We start from the raw sequence: 17,324 nt of genomic DNA, 5'->3' as shown, positions 1-17,324 counted from the left end.
ATCGACGTCGAGGACGAGGATGACTTCGAGTCGGATGGCGAGGGGCGACGAAGGCGACGCCGTCGACGTGGGAAGAGCAGGAGCGGGCAGCGAGCAGGACGAGGGCAAGGCGCGCCCAGCTCTAGCACCGCGAGCTTCATGGCGGATCTCCACCTCGCAGAAGATGGCGAGGGCGACCCAAGCCAGCAGAACAGCTCCGGCTTGACGCGCAGTCAGCGTGAGAGGATGGCAATTGATGCGCTAGGGGCGGACAAGTGGCGAGAATTGGCAGAGAAGAATAGGTTGATGAGAAAGCAGATGCGCGAGGAGCAGGGCGAAGAGGATGACGAAGAGCAAGAGGAGCAGGAAGTTGAAGAGGAGGAACTTAATCGACTCATGAAGGGGATAGCACCTTCCACTTCTACGGAAGAGCCAAGCGCGCCTACGCTCGCTGATGAGGCGCAGGACGTTGAGGAGGAGGAGGCGGCGGCGTCGCAGCGTGGTCGAGGGCGTGGTAGGGGACGCGGGCGTGGGCGTGGGCGCGGGCGTGGGAGGGGAAGGCGTGGCCGAGCTGCTTTGATGCGCCAAGCGACAGAGTACGACGACGAAGGGTTCCGCCAGGATCTCATGGGATTGAGCAAGTTCAAGAAGCCGCGCAAGAAGGTGAGTTAGCGGCCCATGCGAAGCTGCGCATCGACGGCCCCCGCTGATGCTTCATCCGTCTCGCCGCCACGCCCATCCGTCTCGCCGCCACGAAAGATGCGCCGCGCCCTCCGCGAACAGAACCTCTCCTCGGACGTCTCCCGCCTCCTCTCCCAAGCCAACACGGCCTTTATCACTCAAGGACCCGACGCCACCATCGCCCTCCTCGAAGAAGTCATCCGCATCGAGCCCACCGTCCGCAGCGCATGGTCCACCCTCGCCCTCTGCTTCCAAGACAAGGGGCTACGCGACAAGAACCTCCAAGCACGCATCGTCGCGACCACCCTCACGCCTCGCGCCCCCGAGCTGTGGGTCGACCTCGCACACGAGAGCGAGCAGCAAGGCGATACTCGACAGACGCTCTACTGCTTCGACCAGGCAATCAAGGCCAGCCGAGAAAAGGGCAAGGCGGACGTCCTCGACGTGATGTGGGATCGGGCACACCTCCTCGCCGACTTGGGGGAGCAACGCGAGGCAATGATGGCATTCAAGGCTCTCCTCAAGGTCCGCCCCCACAACAGCGAGGTCCTCATCAGTCTTGTGCCCCTCCTCCTCTCAATGGACCGACCAACGGACGCAATCTCCCTCCTCGAGAAGTCGCGCGACTTCAACATGAAGCATTTCCCCAATCCTACCCGCGGAGAAGGGCTTCGCTTCGCCTCGTACCGCAATAGCGAGATCGCTACGCTTGCCGACCTGATGCTCATCGTCAACGAGCCCCTCAACGCGCTGCACACTGTCCGCCAAGGCGCACGCTGGCTGCAAGGTCGAGCACACGAGACGTGGTGGGACGACGTGCTCGACGACGATCGCGAGTTCGACCTGGACAGAGACGAGTCCGCACGCTCTGGAGAGCTCGGCCGTCGCGTAGAGCATGCGCCCGTGTACGAGGAGCTGGACCCACAATTTCGCCTACGCTTAGCCTTTGCCCGACTCCGCATGGGAGACTGGGACGAGGCATTTCGCCACTCGGAGCACTTTTTCGCCTCCACCGATCCGCACGACCTGCACGCCCAGTGGGAGGAGTTGCTCGCCCTGTACATCTCCAATGGCAAGTTCGAAGAGGCCCTCGTGCAGCTGGAACGAATGATCGCGCTGGATAGTCTACAGATCCCCTCCCTGTACGTGAAAGTCGGGGTGTGCAATCGCGCCCTCGACGAGCTGGAGAGCGCAGCCGCGTGCTTTGAGGCGGTACTGCAATCGCAACCGGATAACGCCGAGGTGAAGATCCAGCTGGCCGAGGTGTACGAGGATCAGGATCGACGCGAGGATGCGATTCGGCTCATCAGCGAGGTGTACGGTCAGCCAGAGGAGGGCGACGACGACGAGCAGGGAGAGACGAGCGCCGCCGCACCTCGCCGCGCTCGCACGCGCGTACCAAAGTCGGCGCGCGCCGCCCTCGCCCTCTTCAACTCGGCGCAGGCCCAGGCACAAAAGGGTACACAGCCGCTCAGTGGCAGGCGTAGGCGCGTCATCCGTGCCGAGGAGATCCAGCGACTCGAAAAGGCGCGAGAGGAGGAGGCTCAGCTGGCGTTTTCCCGTCTACGCGATCGCGAGCCGGAAGTCTTTGTGCCTGGATGGTGGCGCAGCGACGTCTCCCTCGGCGAGACGATGCCCGTCACGGACGGCACGTCGGCGTCGGGCCCAGCGCGCGAACGTCACGGCATCGACCCGGGCGTGGACAGGGAGGAGCGCGACTATCGCCATCACGTCGTGGCGGAATGGCTCGAGCTGGCTAAGCGACTCATCGACGGCTATCGATCCATGACGTGGCTGTTCCCGCGCAAGAGTCATGGCACCAAGGGGCGCGTCGCGGGGGCTGGAGCTGGGGCTAGGAGGGCTGATAGAAGGGAGGCGGCAGCGGCTGTTGGGCTCGCGAGGCAGAGGGCCAACGCACAGCTGAATACGGACGATCGTGTCAACAACTTGATCTCGCGTATTCAGGATACGATGCTCGACGAGACGACGACGCACAGCGAGGCGGGCAGCGTGAGCGGCGTGAGCGGGGCAGCACCTAGGCCGGAGATTCAGGTGAGTGAGCGCGCGCGCCTTCTCGCTCCGCCATCTAACATCGAGCCTCGCCTTCTCGCGCTGGCATCCTCGCCCTTCTCGCGCGCACGCCAGACGTTCCGCGGCATCCACTTCGACGACTGGCTCACCCTCATCATGCAATACTCCTTCCTCCTCACCAAGACGGGCAAGCACGAAGAAGCCCACCAGCTCCTCACCCTCATGTCCACCTCCCTTCCCATGGCCCAGACGTCGCCTGCGCAACCCGCGGGCCCGCCGCCACGCAAAATGGCCCTACACCTCTGCATCGCCTCATGCGCCCTCTACGCGCGCGACTACCATGCCGCCGTCGACGGTATGCGCTACCTCATGTTCCGCTTCCAGTTCAACAACGGCCCACTCCGCGTCCAGGCCATGCTCGGGCATGTCATGGGCTTCTACGGCTTGGACGCATTCTCCGAGACGCGCATTGCCAAGATGGTCGTGCGACGCATGCGTACGCACGAGGCGCTTGTGGCGGGTAGGCCGTGGAGCTGGACGCACGGGGAGAAACGCTACGTCATTCGCGAGAAGTTGGGGAATAGCAGGGTGCTCAAGCAAGGAGGGAGCGAGGGTGGTATGCGAGCGTACTCGGCTGCGACGAGCTCCAAGGCCGGGTCGACGACGTTGGGCGGGAGTGACGACGGTGGAGACAGCGATGAGGACAGCGACGATGACGACGACCGATCAGCCTCCGACCGATCCGCCTCCGACCGCACTCCCAGCGTCAGCGGGCGAGGCGACGACGGCGCGACGTCCACGTCTGCCTACAACTACGGCACCACCTCGGTGCCCAATCCCGCCCCTGCTCACGCCGAACCCTACCCGACCAAATTCACGCCCGTCGCCGAGCTGTACTACTCCTTCTTCCTCATCGCATCCGGATCCTACCAAGCCGCCCTCTCCTACGCGTTGCGCGCCTACTCCCGTGCACCGAGCGACCCGCTCGTCTGCCTAGCCGCGGCATGCTGCTGTCTAGCGCGTATGACGAATCGACAGGTGGACAATCGACATCACTTGCTCGTACAGGCGATGGGCTTCTTGACGCTCTACCGCAAGTTGAGGGGGGCAAGCGCCTTGACTGGGGCGCACGCCGAGGGCGCAAAGCAAGGTCGCGTATCGAGGGCGTCGCTCGAGGCTAGCTATAATGTGGGGAGAGGTTTTCACGCTGTTGGGCTGCTTCACATGGCCGTCCCGCAGTACGAGGCCGTGCTGCGTGGGCATGACGCCAATGAGGGGCAGGAGGGGCAGGAGGGGCGAGAGATGGATCTGGACGCGGGCGAGGGCACGACGGGCTTCGACCCGTATCGAGAGGCGGCGTACAATCTCGCCCTCATCTACACGATCAACGGCAACGGGCGTGCGGCCAGGCTTCTCCACGAGAAGTACCTCGTCATTGGGGCGTAGCCGCGAGCGTCATGTTCTATTTCAATACCATTCATTGCATCTTGTGCGTGCGTGCGTGCGTGCGTGCGTGCTTGCGTGCTGCGTGCGTGCTAGAGGCGCCCCGCAAGGTGACGCTGTAGTCCCGCCAAACGCTCGAGAGCTCTATGTCTGCGATCCTGTAGCTCCGCCTCCGCGTCCGCATCGGCTTGCCCAGCGTGCTCCTCGTCGTCGTCGTCGTCGTCATCGTCTCGCATTGCACCCCGCGGCGCCTCCTTGGCCTCGTTGAGCCACACCTCGTCCGTGTACTCCAGCCTGCTGGCCAGAACAGCCAAATCCCGCTCAACGAGGCGCAAAAGTCTACGTCTCTCCCGTCTCGTCATCCCCTCCTCACTCTGCCCCGCGAGACGCTCCCGCAGCCCAGCCAGGTCCGCAGCGGCCTTCTCCTTCCAATCCCGCTCAAGAAAGTAAGGCCGTATCGCTTCGCTCGAGCCGGCAGACGTTGCCGCCTGCAGATCTGGAGGAGGCAGCGCAAAGCCGGGATTGTCTGCCTGCGCCCGCTGCGGATCAAAGGGTCGCATCATCTCTTCGTACTCCTTCTCCTCCTCCGCAGCAAGGAGAGCCATGAAGCCCCCAGGCTCCTCGGCCGTCGGCGGGCAAACGCGAGGCGGCGACGTTGCTGTTGCTGCGGGAGGGAGGGCGCGATTCCACGCCTCGACGAGGGAGGAGGGCGTAGCTTCGGCGTCGTCACGCGCGGTCAGGGTGGAGGAGAGGTCCGCCGCTGGCAGGGAGCGCGCCCATGCTTCGTGGTAGGCTGGGTCGAGGAGCGCTGCGTGCGGGGCATCACTCTCTTGCGAGACGACGCTCTGCGATCGTACAATATCGTGCAAACCTTGCTCAAGCGTCTCGCGGCTGCTGTACCGTGGCGAAGGGTCGTGAAGCAGCTGCTGCAACGCCGTAGACGTAGACGTCGGCGAGGACGAGGTTTCTGCTGGCACGGAGGGCGCTGCGCGAAATCCCTGTCGTGGGCCCGTCGTATCCATTCGCCCACCATCGCCATCTGGAGCCCATTGCCGCTGATCGGCCGCCCACGTTGACGATTCGACTGCTTTACTACCGCTGCCACTCGCCGCCTTACCCTGCCCCGCCATGAGCCCGGACAGCGATGACGACGCCTCCTGGCCTAGTCCGCTCAACGCCGAGCCTAGCAGCGATGACGACGAGCGCGAGTCGTTGCCGCTTCTTGATGGTACTTGGGCCCCGCTCTTACCGTCGTCTCCGCTGCTGCGGCCTTTGCCCTTGTCACTCCGGGCGCCGCCCCCGCCCGTAAGACCCTTTCTCGGGTCTTGTTCGTCTTCTTTCATCTTGGCCTTGATCTCGCGAGCCAATGACGACGGCGAGAAGGACTACGGCGATCTGTCTCCGTCTCTTGTCATTCGTCGGCCGCCGTGTGTGCCTTCTTGGCGTGGTTCGAGCCTAGTGGGCGAGAGCAGGTAATCTGAATGCGAGCTCGCTCAGCGCAGCGGCGGCAGCAGAGATTGCCTTTCTTCTCTCTCCATGGTTTGGACCGGATCGGGCTCACCTGCTGCTCCGTCTCGGTCTCGGGCAGATTTAGACGTGAGCCACGCACGCCAGCTCAGCCACGCAGCTTGGTCGCCGCATCGTCGTCGCCCTACCCACGCCTGCCTGCCTGCCCGCCCTGGCCTGCGAGCGGTTGTTCCGCGCAGGGGGGAAATCTGTAGTCACGACTCCGGGATCGTCGCCCCGAGATCCCAAGGAGTCAACGACATGGACGAGGGCAAAAAAGCAAAGCGCAAAGGCAGGTACGCTGCGCGCGTGAGTAACCATCCGCCCGGCCAGAAGAAGAACAAAGTTGAGTTGTTGAACCAGACCAGACACGTCGATAGTGTTGCTAATCGTGTGTCGAACCAGTGCGAGTCACTCGTCACTCATCGTCGTCGCCTCCATTTAGCATGGTAATCGCGCGCCGCCAAGTCATGGGGATGCTCCGCTCGCTCACTCACCAATCGACGAGCTCGTCGTGGCGTGTATGGCTCGCTCGAGTCGGCCTTTTTCGGGTGCGCACGCCCTCAGCTCCGCCCTCCCTCGTCGTCATGCTCCCATGCGGACATGCGCCTCCGCCCCTCCGCACTTCCGCCCCTCTCTCTTGTGCCACACTCGTGGTGCGCCCGCATCAGCTGAGCCCTCGCGGTGCGCCGCACGCTCGCCTCGCTCTCTTGCATCGGGTCGATGTGTGTTGTGAGCTTGACAAAGATTCGCCCTCTGAATCGGATCGTCGTCGCCGACTGAGCGTAGCCATCGTAGAGGTGGACCTGCGACTACGATTGAGATCCTTGTCCAAATAAAGGCACCGCTGACGTGGACCCACGACTTCCACGATCCCTCTCAACAATCGTCGCGGCAACCAATCGCTACATCTAGTCGTACGAGGCGCACACCTACGCCGCGCAGGCAACCCACACTGCCTCCTCTTCTTCTCGTATAGACTCACGCACTCGCCACGCACTCGTCACGCAGTCGCCACGCTCGCGTCGCGATGGCTACATCCAACTACGACCCTGCGGCGCCCCGCGATGACCTCGCCCGCACGCAGGACCACCTCGCTCGCCAGATCTCAGCTCAAGAGGAGCACGACCGCGAAGACGTGAGCGCCTCGCCTACGCAGGGCAGCGGCTCGGAGGTCAATGTCGCAGGAGCAAAGGAGACCCTCGACAATGCCGAAGCTCAGATCCGCGGAGAGCAGTGCGTGGCTCAGCGTGGCAGAATAGAATCGACCCCTTGACGTGACGCTGACCCACGCCCCCGCGCCACGCAGACACAAGGCCTCGGACGTGGAAAAGGGCTCCGACTACTACCAAGTCTTCGACCTGCGCCAGTGGCTGCGTAGCAACTTCGCAGCTGCCAGCGGCGGCGAGAAAGATGGCGGCGACGACGAGGAAAAGTTCTCGCGCAAGGCCATCGGCGTAAGCTGGGAAAATGTCAGCACCATCGGCACCGCTTCGATGGATCTCAAAGTGCCTACCATCCCGCGCATGGCCGTCTTTGAGCTCATCGGGCCCATCTTTTCCATCCTCAAGACCTTTGGCATCAACCCAGTCAAGGTCAAGGAGCGCAAGCTGCTCCAAGGCTTCACGGGCTCTGCTCGACCCGGTGAGATGGTTTTGGTACTTGGACGACCCGGCGCTGGATGCTCGACGTTCCTCCAGACGATCGCCAACAAGCGCCAAAACTTCATCCGCGTCGACGGAGACGTACACTACGGAGGCATCGACGCAAAGAAGATGGACAAGCGATATCGCGGCCAAGTCGTCTACTCGGAAGAGGACGACGTGCACAACGCCACGCTCACTGTCCAGCGCACAGTCGACTTTGCACTTCGTCTCAAAGCGCCAGCCCTCAATCTGCCCAACCAGACGCGCTCCTCGTTCCGTAAGCTTATCCGCGACGCCATGCTCCAGGCATTCAACATCCCACATACCAAGCACACCCTAGTGGGCAGCGCCACCGTGCGCGGCGTCTCGGGCGGTGAGCGCAAGCGAGTCTCCATCATCGAGGCTCTCTGCTCCAACGCCACGATCCTCAGCTGGGACAATACGTCTCGCGGTCTCGACGCTTCCACCGCGTACGACTACGCCAAGTCGATGCGCACGCTCACCGACTTTTTGCAGTGCACCATGTTCGTCTCGCTGTACCAAGCCTCCGAGGTCATCTATAACGAGTTCGACAAGGTCATGGTCATCGACGACGGGCGATGCGTCTACTACGGGCCCAAAGAGCAGGCTCGTCAGTACTTTATCGACCTAGGCTTCGAGGACCGACCGCGACAGACCACTGCCGACTACGTCACAGGCTGCACGGACAAGTACGAGCGCATCTTCCAAGAAGGGCGCGACGAGAACAACGTCGCCTGCTCGCCCGAACAGCTCGAGGAGGCTTACAAGAAGAGCACCATCTACCAGCGCGTCCTCGAAGACAAGGCCGCGTTCGACGCCGAGGTCAACGAGGACCGCGAGGGCTACTCCAAAAACTTCAAGGAGGCTGTTCGCCACGAGAAGCACACGGGCACCAGCAAACGCTCCCAGTACACCGTCTCGTGGGCTCAGCAGGTCTACGCCCTGTGGTTGCGCCAAATGCAAATGACCCTCGGTGACAAGTTCGACATCTTCATGTCCTACGTCACATCCATCGTCCTCGCCCTCGTCGCCGGAGGCGTCTTCTTCGACCTGCCCACCACGTCCGCCGGAGTCTTCACCCGCGGTGGTGACCTCTTTATCCTGCTCCTCTTCTCCTCGCTCACGGCCTTTGCCGAGTTGCCCACCATGATGCTCGGTCGACCCATCCTGGCACGACAAGCCGGCTTCGCCTTCTATCGCCCCTCGGCGCAAGTCGTCGCAGCGCTCCTCGCCGACTTTCCCTTTGGTATCCCGCGCTCGACGCTCTTCATCATCATCCTCTACTTCATGTCCGGCCTACACCGCTCCGCCGCCGCCTTCTTCACGGCGTGGTTCATCGTCCTCATAGCGTACTATTCGTTCCGCGCGCTCTTCACCATGTTCGGCGCCATCACCACGAACTTCTACACCGCAGCCCGTCTCGCCGCCATCGTCATGTCCGGCCTTGTCCTCTGGGCAGGCTACGTCATCCCGCAGGCGGCCATGGCGCGATGGCTCTACTGGGTCTCGTACCTCAATCCAGTCTTCTACGCGTTCGAAGCGCTCATGATCAACGAGTTCAAGCGCACCACGTTCACGTGCGCAGGGTCGAACATCATTCCGAGTGGACCGGGCTACAACAACGGACTAGGACCCAACCAGGTGTGCAACGTCGCTGGCGCATCGCCCGGCTCGGCCATCATCCCCGGCATCAACTACCTCACCGCCTCGTTCGGCTACTCCGAGGGCCACCTCTGGCGCAACGTCGGTATCCTCCTCGCGTTCCTCTTTGGCCTCGTCGCCATCGTCGCCCTCGTCATGGAGTTCCAGAACAGCGGCGCCTCCGCATCGGCAATGACCGTCACCAAGCCCCCGAACAAGGAGGAAGAGGCCCTCGACAAGCGTCTCGCTGACCGCCGCTCGGGCGCATCCGAAAAGACCGAGGCCAAGCTCGAGGTATACGGCGAGACGTTCACCTGGTCCAACCTCAAGTACACCGTCCCCGTCAAGGGCGGAAAGAAGCAGCTACTCGACTCCGTAGACGGCTACGTCGTGCCCGGCACAATGACTGCTCTCATGGGCTCCTCGGGCGCGGGCAAGACGACCCTCCTCGACGTCCTCGCAGACCGCAAGACCATCGGCGTCATCGAGGGTGACCGTCTCATCGCTGGAAAGAAGATTGACGTCTCCTTCCAACGCCAGTGCGGTTACGCGGAGCAGCAGGACATTCACGAGCCCATGTGCTCCGTCCGCGAGGCTCTCCGCTTCTCCGCCTACCTCCGCCAGCCCTACGAGACGTCCGTCGAGGAAAAGAATCAGTACGTCGAGGACATCATCGAGCTCCTCGAGCTGCACGACCTCGCCGACGCCATCATCGGCTACCCTGGCTTCGGTCTCGGCGTAGGCGACCGCAAGCGCGTTACGATCGGTGTAGAACTCGCCGCCAAGCCCTCGATGCTCCTCTTCCTCGACGAACCTACGTCAGGGCTGGACGGTCAGTCTGCATTTACCATCTGCCGCGTACTCCGCAAGCTCGCCGACAATGGTCAGACGATCCTCTGCACGATCCACCAGCCCAGCTCCCTCCTCTTCGAGACCTTCGACCGCCTTCTCCTCCTGCAGCGCGGCGGACAGGTCGTCTACAACGGCCCAGTCGGCAAGGAGGGATGCCACGTCATCGACTACTTTGCCGAGCGTGGCGCACAGTGCCCCCCTGGAATCAACCCGGCCGAGTTCATGCTCGACGCCATTGGAGCGGGCTCGCAGCCTCGTATGGGAACAAAGGACTGGGCAGATTGGTACCGCGAGTCGTCGATGCACCAGGACAACCTGCGCGCCATCGAACAGCTCAACCGCGACGCCGTCGACAAGCCTGCTGCTGCCCCTCACTCCCGCAAGTCCGAGTATGCCGCTCCCTGGATCTATCAGTTCAAGGTCGCCCTCAAGCGCACCATGCTCAGCACATGGCGCCAACCCACCTACCAGTACACGCGCGTCGTCCAGCACTTTGTCTTTGCCTTGCTCACCGGTCTTATCTTCCTCCAGCTGGGCAACAGCGTCGCCGAGCTGCAGTACAAGCTCTTTGCCCTCTTCATCCTCGCAGTCATCCCGGCTATCATCATGGCGCAGATTGAGCCATTCTGGATCATGTCCCGCTCCGTCTGGATCCGAGAGGAGACGTCAAAGACCTTCTCTGGCACCGTCTTTGCGGCCACACAGCTCATTTCGGAGCTCCCCTACGCCCTTGTGTGCGCTACGGTCTTCTTCGTCGTAGAGTACTATCTCGTCGGCTTCCCCTCGTCGTCGAACCGCGCCGGCTACTTCTGGGTCATCACCTTCCTCACCGAGCTCTTCGCCATCACCATCGGAACGGCCATTGCCTCGTTCTGCAAGAATGCCTACCTGGCTTCGCTCTTCACCCCCTTCTTGATCGTCATCTTCTCCCTCACCTGCGGTATCCTCACCCCACCAAACCTCTTCAGCTCAAAGCTCTACAGCGACTTCCTCTACCAAGTCAACCCGATCCGCTTCGCCATCTCGCCCCTCATCGCCGACGTACTCGAGGGCGTGCCCGTCGTATGCGCCCCGGGGGAGTTCTCCGTCTTCTCCCCGCCAGCATCCCAGACTTGCGGCGCCTATGCGGCAGAGTATCTCGCGCGAGCGGGAGGGTACCTCGTGGACCCGAACGCAACGATGGACTGCCAGTACTGCCCTTACTCGAGTGGTCAGGAGTTCTACTCGGCTTTCGGCATCTCCTTTGGGGAGCGTGGGAGAGACGCTGGAGTGCTGCTCGCCTTCTCCGTCTTCAATACCGCGGTCACGCTGCTGTGTACCGCTTACCTCAAATTCTCCAACCGTTAGCGAGGGGCGCGTTTGCTCTTGTCTTTTGCTTTCCTCACTCTAATAGACTTGCACTCGTTTTCCCCACGCCCTGCTCCGCTCATTACCCCATCCCCCATCTATTCTTGTGTATTCCCTCCCTGCCCGCTCGTAGTTCAATCGGATCACGTTCGCCGCGCAGCGATCTTGAGTGACAGGCTCTATATGTGAATGGGAAGTGGTATATTCGTGTCGATGCTGAGCGCGCGCGCAACTTTCCATCAACTCCTACGACCGACAACGACCTCCGGCCGCGATCGTAGCGCTGCCCCCGCTTCCCTCTCGGGTGTACGCGTCTCCCCACCGCCCATATAGACTACCTCCATACCCACTCCCCGCAGTATCCCCTTTGCCCCACCAGCCTCTCCACCACCCTTCTTCTTCCCCTGCCCACCCACTCCACTCGCTCCCGCGCCTCGCAGCAAGTCAACGCGCAGCCCCACGCGAACTATACAGCCGTTGGAGAGGGAGCCTTGGTAGAGGAGGGAGAGGAGTAAGGTGGAGAGGTTGAGAGAGGACTTGAGCAGGGCGCGAGGTTGTGATGTGGTGTCCGTTGATGAACTGGTGGGCGGAACGGGGAGGTAGGTCGGCGCGTGGAAGCCTGGTGGGGAGACGGTGGTGCGCGAGTGGTAGGACGGGGTGAGGGGAGAGGGAACGCTGGGTGATGGCGGTGATGGCGGTGATGGCGGTGATGGCGGTGATGGCGGTGCTGACGTTGCTGGCTTGCTGATCTGCTCCACGGCTACGGGCACGGGTACGTCCCGGAGAGAAGCGTTGCGCGACGAGTCGGGTACGGGCTCCCTCTCCGTACGAGGGGCGCTACTCTGCGTTGCGCTGGTGCTAGCCTGCGGCGCCGTTACGCCCCGCAGCGACGCCTCCCTCGTGGCTGCCACCAACCCGCGCTCGTATCCCTTCTCCACGCCCAACACCTTCTCCGCCGCGCTCACAGTGCCCCTACCCCCACCCCGCAACCAAAACTCCCCACCAACGGTCAACTCACTCTCGTACGAGTAGACGTTGAAGTCATACCTCGAGCAGCACACCACATCCCTGCCCAGCTGAGCGGCGTAGGCCGTGCTCATATGCCCCATCATCGGGTTCAGCGTAGCCGTGATCGTCGTAGGCGGCTGGCTCGGCGGTGCACCCCCAACATAGGCGTGCGGCTCGGGCAGGGTAGTGAAACGTACTCCCGTGGAGAGGCCAGCACTCTTTTCTGCCGCCGAGAAGAAGAGCTCGCCACCAGCGGAGAAACGACCGCGCAGCCCTGGACCGACGGAGGAGGAGGAGGAGGAGGAGGAGGAGGAGAAGTGCGAGGGACTACTGGTATCCACATCGCTGGCGGTGTTGTGTCCCCTGCTACTGGGTCCGAAGTGATGCATAGTCCTGAATCCCCAGAGCGCATCATCGACACTATAGCTCCACTCGTTGAACCATCGCCCCGTATCGTTCTGTACCGTCACCTGAAGATTCGTCGCCCCTGGAGCCGTAGGGCCTTGCGCCGCTACCGCTGAGCTGGATCCCTCGCCCGTCCCGCCAACTGCGCCTGCGCCTGCGCCTCCCATGTAGGCGGGAGCGTAGCTGTGGCTTCGCGGTGGGAAGGAGCAGGCGGTGAGGATGAGGTTCCATGCAGGGCTGAGCCGCGTTGTGTATAAAGCGTCGAGGCGGGAGGAGGGGGCGTGCAAGCTTCCGTAGAGGAGGTAGTCCCTGCCAGGTCGCGAAGACGACGCCGAGGAAGTGGACGGGAGACGCGGCTCGTTGACGATGCGAAATCGCTCCAGTACACTTTGTAGTCTATCATTGCTGCCATGCTCGTCGGGAGGCGAGGATGCAGGTCCCGCCACACCCTCGAGGTCTAGGGGCCGTTCGGTCCGCGCGAAGACATAGCCCAGCGAGCCGGCGAGATGAGGGAGGGCTCGTAGTCTATGTGTAGAGTAGAAGGTGGAGGGGGAGGAGCACGAGGAGAGGGAGAGGGACAGACCCGCTGGGATGGGGAAGTCGAGGAGGATCGAGGACGACGACGATGTGAGGTGCAGGTAAGACTGCGTTGGGTCCCAATCTGTTGCGGTGAAGTAGGCTCGGAGGAGGTGAGAAGTGAGGTCTTGCGTCATTGCGGCGCCGGAGAGGACGCCGGAGATAGGAGGGAAAGAAGAAAGTGCAAGTGTGAGGAGAGTGCGGATCCATTTCAAAAGGTCCCTTTGCGTCATTGCCCATTTCGAGCCGCCCTCCGTCGTTGCCGAGCGGAGAGCGGAGAGCGGAGACCAGGAACAAAGCTCGAGATCTCGCGACATTGCACGTTTCGCCCTTGCTTCTCTCCTCCACCAAACAACCGGCCCCACTTCCTCCTCCTCCCTCTCGCCATCGTCATGCCCGGCAAGAAGAAGAAGAAATCGTCATCATCAAATCGACCAGAACCACATCACACCGACTCGCTCAGGGCAGATATTGCGGTGCGCCCCTTCCCCCACCCTCTCGCAATTGAATTGGATGACTCACGGCAACCTCTTATCCACCCCCGCTTCGCACGCGCAGGCAGCGAATGACGAAGATGTGGATATAGCCTCTGAGTTACTCGCCTCCCTAGACGCACGAGACGAGGCAGAAGAGAGGGTAAAGGAGAGTGTACCCCCTCCATCCAAGCCACTCGAAGTACCCTCCGCCCCAGCTCACCACCACCAACGCAGCTCCCTCTCATCCGAGACGAGCGGGTCGAGTGGGACAAGTGGTGGCGGGCTGATGAGCGGACTCAAGGGAGCGGGAGAGAAGATTCGTAACCATGTCAGCCCGAACTCGCAGCAGGGACAGGGACATTCCCCGACTTCGCCGCGATCAGGTGGTGGGTTGAAGGGCTTGTTTGGGGGTGGTGGGGAAGGTGGAGAGAAGAAGGTGGGAAGGCAAAAGGCTCGAAAGGTGAGCGTGTCGACTAAGGGGGCCATTTCGCGCATCGTCAAAGTCAAAAGGACTGACATGGTCATGGTCCCTCTCTTGCGCGCCACCCGCAGCAACGCAAAGAAGCTACAGCGGCGGCGGAACGTGCCCGCTTCGAGGAAGAGCTCAAAGCCAACGGAGGCAACGTCGACGAGGCCGAGGAAGAACGGCAGGGCATGTCCCTCGCGTGCGACTCGCTCAACGTAGACCTCCACGAGATCACACCTGACGGGCATTGCCTCTATTCTGCTGTTGCTGATCAGCTCCGGTTGGCCGGGTTAGGCGGGTATGACTATCAGGGTACGCGTAAGGTGACTGCAGAGTATATGCGGCGACATAGGGATGACTTTTTGCCCTTCATCAGCGATATTGATGAGAGTATGGCGGGGATCAAGAATGAAGGCGCGGGGAATGCGAGCAAGGATGGGGCAATGGAGGGTACGTTGCGCGCCATGCCCCTCTGCTATGTCATACCCCGCTGACCATCCCCGTTCTCCGCGCTCGCACACGCACAGAACACTACCTCCGCTATTGCGATGCCATCGAATCGACGGGCGTGTGGGGCGGCCAGCCGGAGATCCTCGCCATGAGTCGCGCCTTCAAGTCGCAGATCTGGGTCGTGCAGGCTGGGCAGCCCATCGTCAAGGTGGGGGAAGGCGAGGAGAAGGGGGGTCCCTTGATGATCAGCTATCATAGGCGGATGTACGGATTGGGAGAGGTGAGTGGGCGAGAGCGACAAGGAGCGTAGAAGGCCGGAAAAAAGCTCGAGCTGACCGATCTTCTGCTCACCCTGGCAGCACTACAATTCTCTGCACCCGCGAAAGAAGTAGAAGCGAGCTGACGTGGAGCATTGGCCGTGGAGCATTGAGATGGAGCATCGAATAGCAACAATATCACACACGCACACGCGACACGCTGCTACGCATCGATCCCCAGCCCCAACGTCTCACACTGCTCTCGCCTCACCATCTCCCCCACTTTCGGCTGAACATCCAATCGCATCACCTTTCCCCTCCCCTTGTTCGCCATCCCCCACTCCCCACTCCGATCAAACGCCCGCAGCGTAGACGCATACCCGCGCGTGCGCAGGTACTCGACGCTTGGCGTCGGATTGGACGTGCGGGCGAAGCTGGTCCACACGTCGATTGCCAGCCGGACAAAGTCGAGGTCATTGGAGGTATCGCGAAAGGCTATCCCCTGTGGTGCGTGTGCGTGCAAAAGCGGGGTCAGCCTCTCGCCTCGCCTTCTATTCACTCCTCGTCTTCGCGCTCGCGCGCCTACTCACCGCATCGGGGAAGTTGCCAAAAAGAAAGGGGAGCTCACCACCATGACACCTCAGGTAGGCACTTGAACCCGGATCCCCCACGGGCCCGCAGGTGGGTCGATTCACATTAAAGTCTCGTTGGAAACTGCGCTCGAATTGGTAGAACCAACTCCCCGGCCAGCTAGACCAATGCGCGATCTTCTGCCCGTAGCAGCGAAACAGAAGGTCCGTATTGATCGTCGCGCTCAGGTTGAAGGCGTTTAGCGTCGCGTTTGGAGGGTGCGAGGTGCCCAGCGGGAAAAGATCGGTGCGCGCTAAGACGTCCGCCGTGTAGTTCTGCGCAGAATCCCCTTCCCCTGAGCCTTCGAGGACAATGTTCTCCTCTTGGGCGATGCGCGTATCCAACACAGCACGGATGGCCGTCTCGCGTGTAGAGCCGGAGAAGTTGTACCGGATGAAAGGGGCACCGTCCTCTGCTGTTACGCCAAGGAGCAGGGGCACGGGGGAGACGACGCTCTCCTGGTCCAGCGTGGCAGAAGGGACCAAGTCGTTGACGACTATGTAGCGCGGGTAGAGCGTGTGCGGCAGACTGCGCGGTACAGCGTCCGTGAGGTTGTACGCGGGGAGGCGACGCAGGCATTGCACTGTCTCCTGGGCCTTCTTGCGCAGGCAGCCAGAGGCCCGTACCGTCTCCCTCCCAGCGAGATCGTAGCTGCGCGAGATTGGCACGAATTGGCTGTAGTGCGTTGCCTGGTTGTACCCGCCTGGAAGAGAGGAGAGGATAGCAGAGCGAAAGAGCCCTTTGGCCTTGGGCGCGCGAAGAAGAGCTGATACGATGCTTGCGCCGGCACTCTGCCCCCATACGGTGACCTTGCTTGCATCCCCGCCAAAATATGCCGCATTGTCGCGAACCCACTCCAGCGCAGCGAGGACGTCGCTGAACCCGTAGTTACCATTGAGCGCCTCGTCGCCCTCCAGTCCCTCGTCCCCCGGTATGGCCAGCCATCCCAGCGAACCGAGGCGATACTGCAGTGTGATCACAACCACGTCCCCGCGCGAGGCAAGATTCCCTCCGTCGACCAGACCGTCACGACTACTGCCCGCCGAGCCGGAGAGGAAGGCGCCGCCGTGAATAAAGACTAGGATGGGCCGTAGACGCGACTTCGGCGAGGAGGAGGAGTTCCCGGGCAGCGAGGGCGTGTACAGATTGAGGAAATTACACGCCTCCGTCGACTCGTTGCCCGGCACGCCGTATTGCGCACAGGGCTTGCCGTAGTACGTGGCATCAATGGCTTCGAGGGCGGGCGCGCGCACCGTGGCGTACTCGAAGCGTTTTGGGTCATTAGAGTAGAGGATGCCCAGAAAGCGAAAGCTCTTCTTGTTGCGATAACCACGCCAGGAGGTGAGGTTGCCTTGTACCACGACCGTGTTCGTGGGGGTGCGCACGCTCGCGTTTACGCGCGTCGACGGGTCGTTTTGCGTGCACAGTGCGTGGCGGAGCTTCGCGGCGGTTGAGGGGTGGACGCTACTCTTTTGGATCTTGCCACCGTTGATCTCGACGGTGGTGGACTCGCCGAGCCAGATGGCCTCGCTTTGTGCCACATCGTGCTGCGAGGCCGTGTAGTTGAGAAGGGCGGGGAGGTCCAGACCAAGGGAGTCGCCCGTCAGTAGGTTCTCGTGATAAGCTGCACAGCTTGACTGTGCTTCGACTGCAGTGAAGCCCTGTGAGGCGGGGCTGCTCAAAAGCAGGGCACTCTGAGATTGCGCATCGGTGCGGTAGTCGAGGGAGTTGACGTAGAGGAGCGTGACAGTGGGGGAGGCCAGAGCACGCCCTGCGGCGAGTCCAATGACGAGGATGATACGACGATGCATTGCATGCGCGATTTGTAATGAGGAGCACAGGCGTGAGGGCGCTCCATCTTAAGTACAGCGGCGTGATGAATGAAAGGCAAGGGTTGACGGGCGGCGGC

The 17,324-nt window shown here is 62.1% G+C and overlaps 6 protein-coding genes across 6 annotated transcripts; 3 read left to right on the top strand and 3 right to left on the bottom strand.

Moving 5' to 3' along the window:
* Positions 1–516: 516 nt before the first annotated feature.
* BDZ90DRAFT_249809 (TPR-like protein) lies at positions 517–4,137 on the top strand (the record flags this gene model as incomplete). Its single annotated transcript, XM_025507671.1, has 4 exons — positions 517–642; positions 739–2,712; positions 2,806–3,946; positions 3,992–4,137. The coding sequence occupies exons 1-4, from the start codon at positions 559–561 to the stop codon at positions 4,135–4,137; spliced, it is 3,345 nt and encodes a 1,114-aa protein (XP_025364480.1). The 5' UTR covers positions 517–558.
* Positions 4,138–4,226: 89 nt separating this feature from the next.
* BDZ90DRAFT_258768 (hypothetical protein) lies at positions 4,227–5,477 on the bottom strand (the record flags this gene model as incomplete). The annotated part of the gene is made up of 1 exon (XM_025508101.1): positions 4,227–5,477. The coding sequence occupies one exon, from the start codon at positions 5,475–5,477 to the stop codon at positions 4,227–4,229; it is 1,251 nt and encodes a 416-aa protein (XP_025364479.1).
* Positions 5,478–6,477: 1,000 nt separating this feature from the next.
* Positions 6,478–11,267, top strand: BDZ90DRAFT_121432 (putative ATP-binding multidrug cassette transport protein). The gene is made up of 2 exons (XM_025503292.1): positions 6,478–6,876; positions 6,950–11,267. Exons 1-2 carry the CDS (start codon positions 6,671–6,673, stop codon positions 11,145–11,147), a joined length of 4,404 nt encoding a protein of 1,467 aa, XP_025364478.1. The 5' UTR covers positions 6,478–6,670; the 3' UTR covers positions 11,148–11,267.
* A 119-nt stretch (positions 11,268–11,386) lies between these two features.
* On the bottom strand, positions 11,387–13,273 carry BDZ90DRAFT_258766 (hypothetical protein; the record flags this gene model as incomplete). The annotated part of the gene is made up of 1 exon (XM_025508100.1): positions 11,387–13,273. The coding sequence occupies one exon, from the start codon at positions 13,271–13,273 to the stop codon at positions 11,387–11,389; it is 1,887 nt and encodes a 628-aa protein (XP_025364477.1).
* A 222-nt stretch (positions 13,274–13,495) lies between these two features.
* BDZ90DRAFT_230702 (cysteine proteinase) lies at positions 13,496–15,227 on the top strand. The gene is made up of 5 exons (XM_025505577.1): positions 13,496–13,612; positions 13,695–14,072; positions 14,165–14,528; positions 14,606–14,808; positions 14,888–15,227. The coding sequence occupies exons 1-5, from the start codon at positions 13,529–13,531 to the stop codon at positions 14,918–14,920; spliced, it is 1,062 nt and encodes a 353-aa protein (XP_025364476.1). The 5' UTR covers positions 13,496–13,528; the 3' UTR covers positions 14,921–15,227.
* On the bottom strand, positions 15,009–17,226 carry BDZ90DRAFT_278109 (alpha/beta-hydrolase; the record flags this gene model as incomplete). The annotated part of the gene is made up of 2 exons (XM_025509063.1): positions 15,009–15,287; positions 15,376–17,226. The coding sequence occupies 2 exons, from the start codon at positions 17,224–17,226 to the stop codon at positions 15,009–15,011; spliced, it is 2,130 nt and encodes a 709-aa protein (XP_025364475.1).
* Between the last annotated feature and the right edge of the window lie 98 nt (positions 17,227–17,324).

The sequence above is a fragment of the Jaminaea rosea genome (genome assembly GCF_003144245.1).
Source record: "Jaminaea rosea strain MCA 5214 unplaced genomic scaffold BDZ90scaffold_2, whole genome shotgun sequence".
NCBI lineage: Eukaryota > Fungi > Basidiomycota > Exobasidiomycetes > Microstromatales > Jaminaea > Jaminaea rosea.
Note: the sequence above shows the minus strand (reverse complement) of the source record. Positions and strands in the feature narration are given on the sequence as shown.

Coding starts and splice junctions, on each gene's coding strand:
- BDZ90DRAFT_121432 (XM_025503292.1), top strand. CDS start 6,671: ATGGCTACATCCAACTACGACCCTGCGGCGCCCCGCGATGACCTCGCC. Junction 6,877..6,949: donor GCTCAGATCCGCGGAGAGCA/GTGCGTGGCTCA, acceptor CGCGCCACGCAG/ACACAAGGCCTCGGACGTGG.
- BDZ90DRAFT_230702 (XM_025505577.1), top strand. CDS start 13,529: ATGCCCGGCAAGAAGAAGAAGAAATCGTCATCATCAAATCGACCAGAA. Junction 13,613..13,694: donor CGCTCAGGGCAGATATTGCG/GTGCGCCCCTTC, acceptor TCGCACGCGCAG/GCAGCGAATGACGAAGATGT. Junction 14,809..14,887: donor GGATGTACGGATTGGGAGAG/GTGAGTGGGCGA, acceptor TCACCCTGGCAG/CACTACAATTCTCTGCACCC.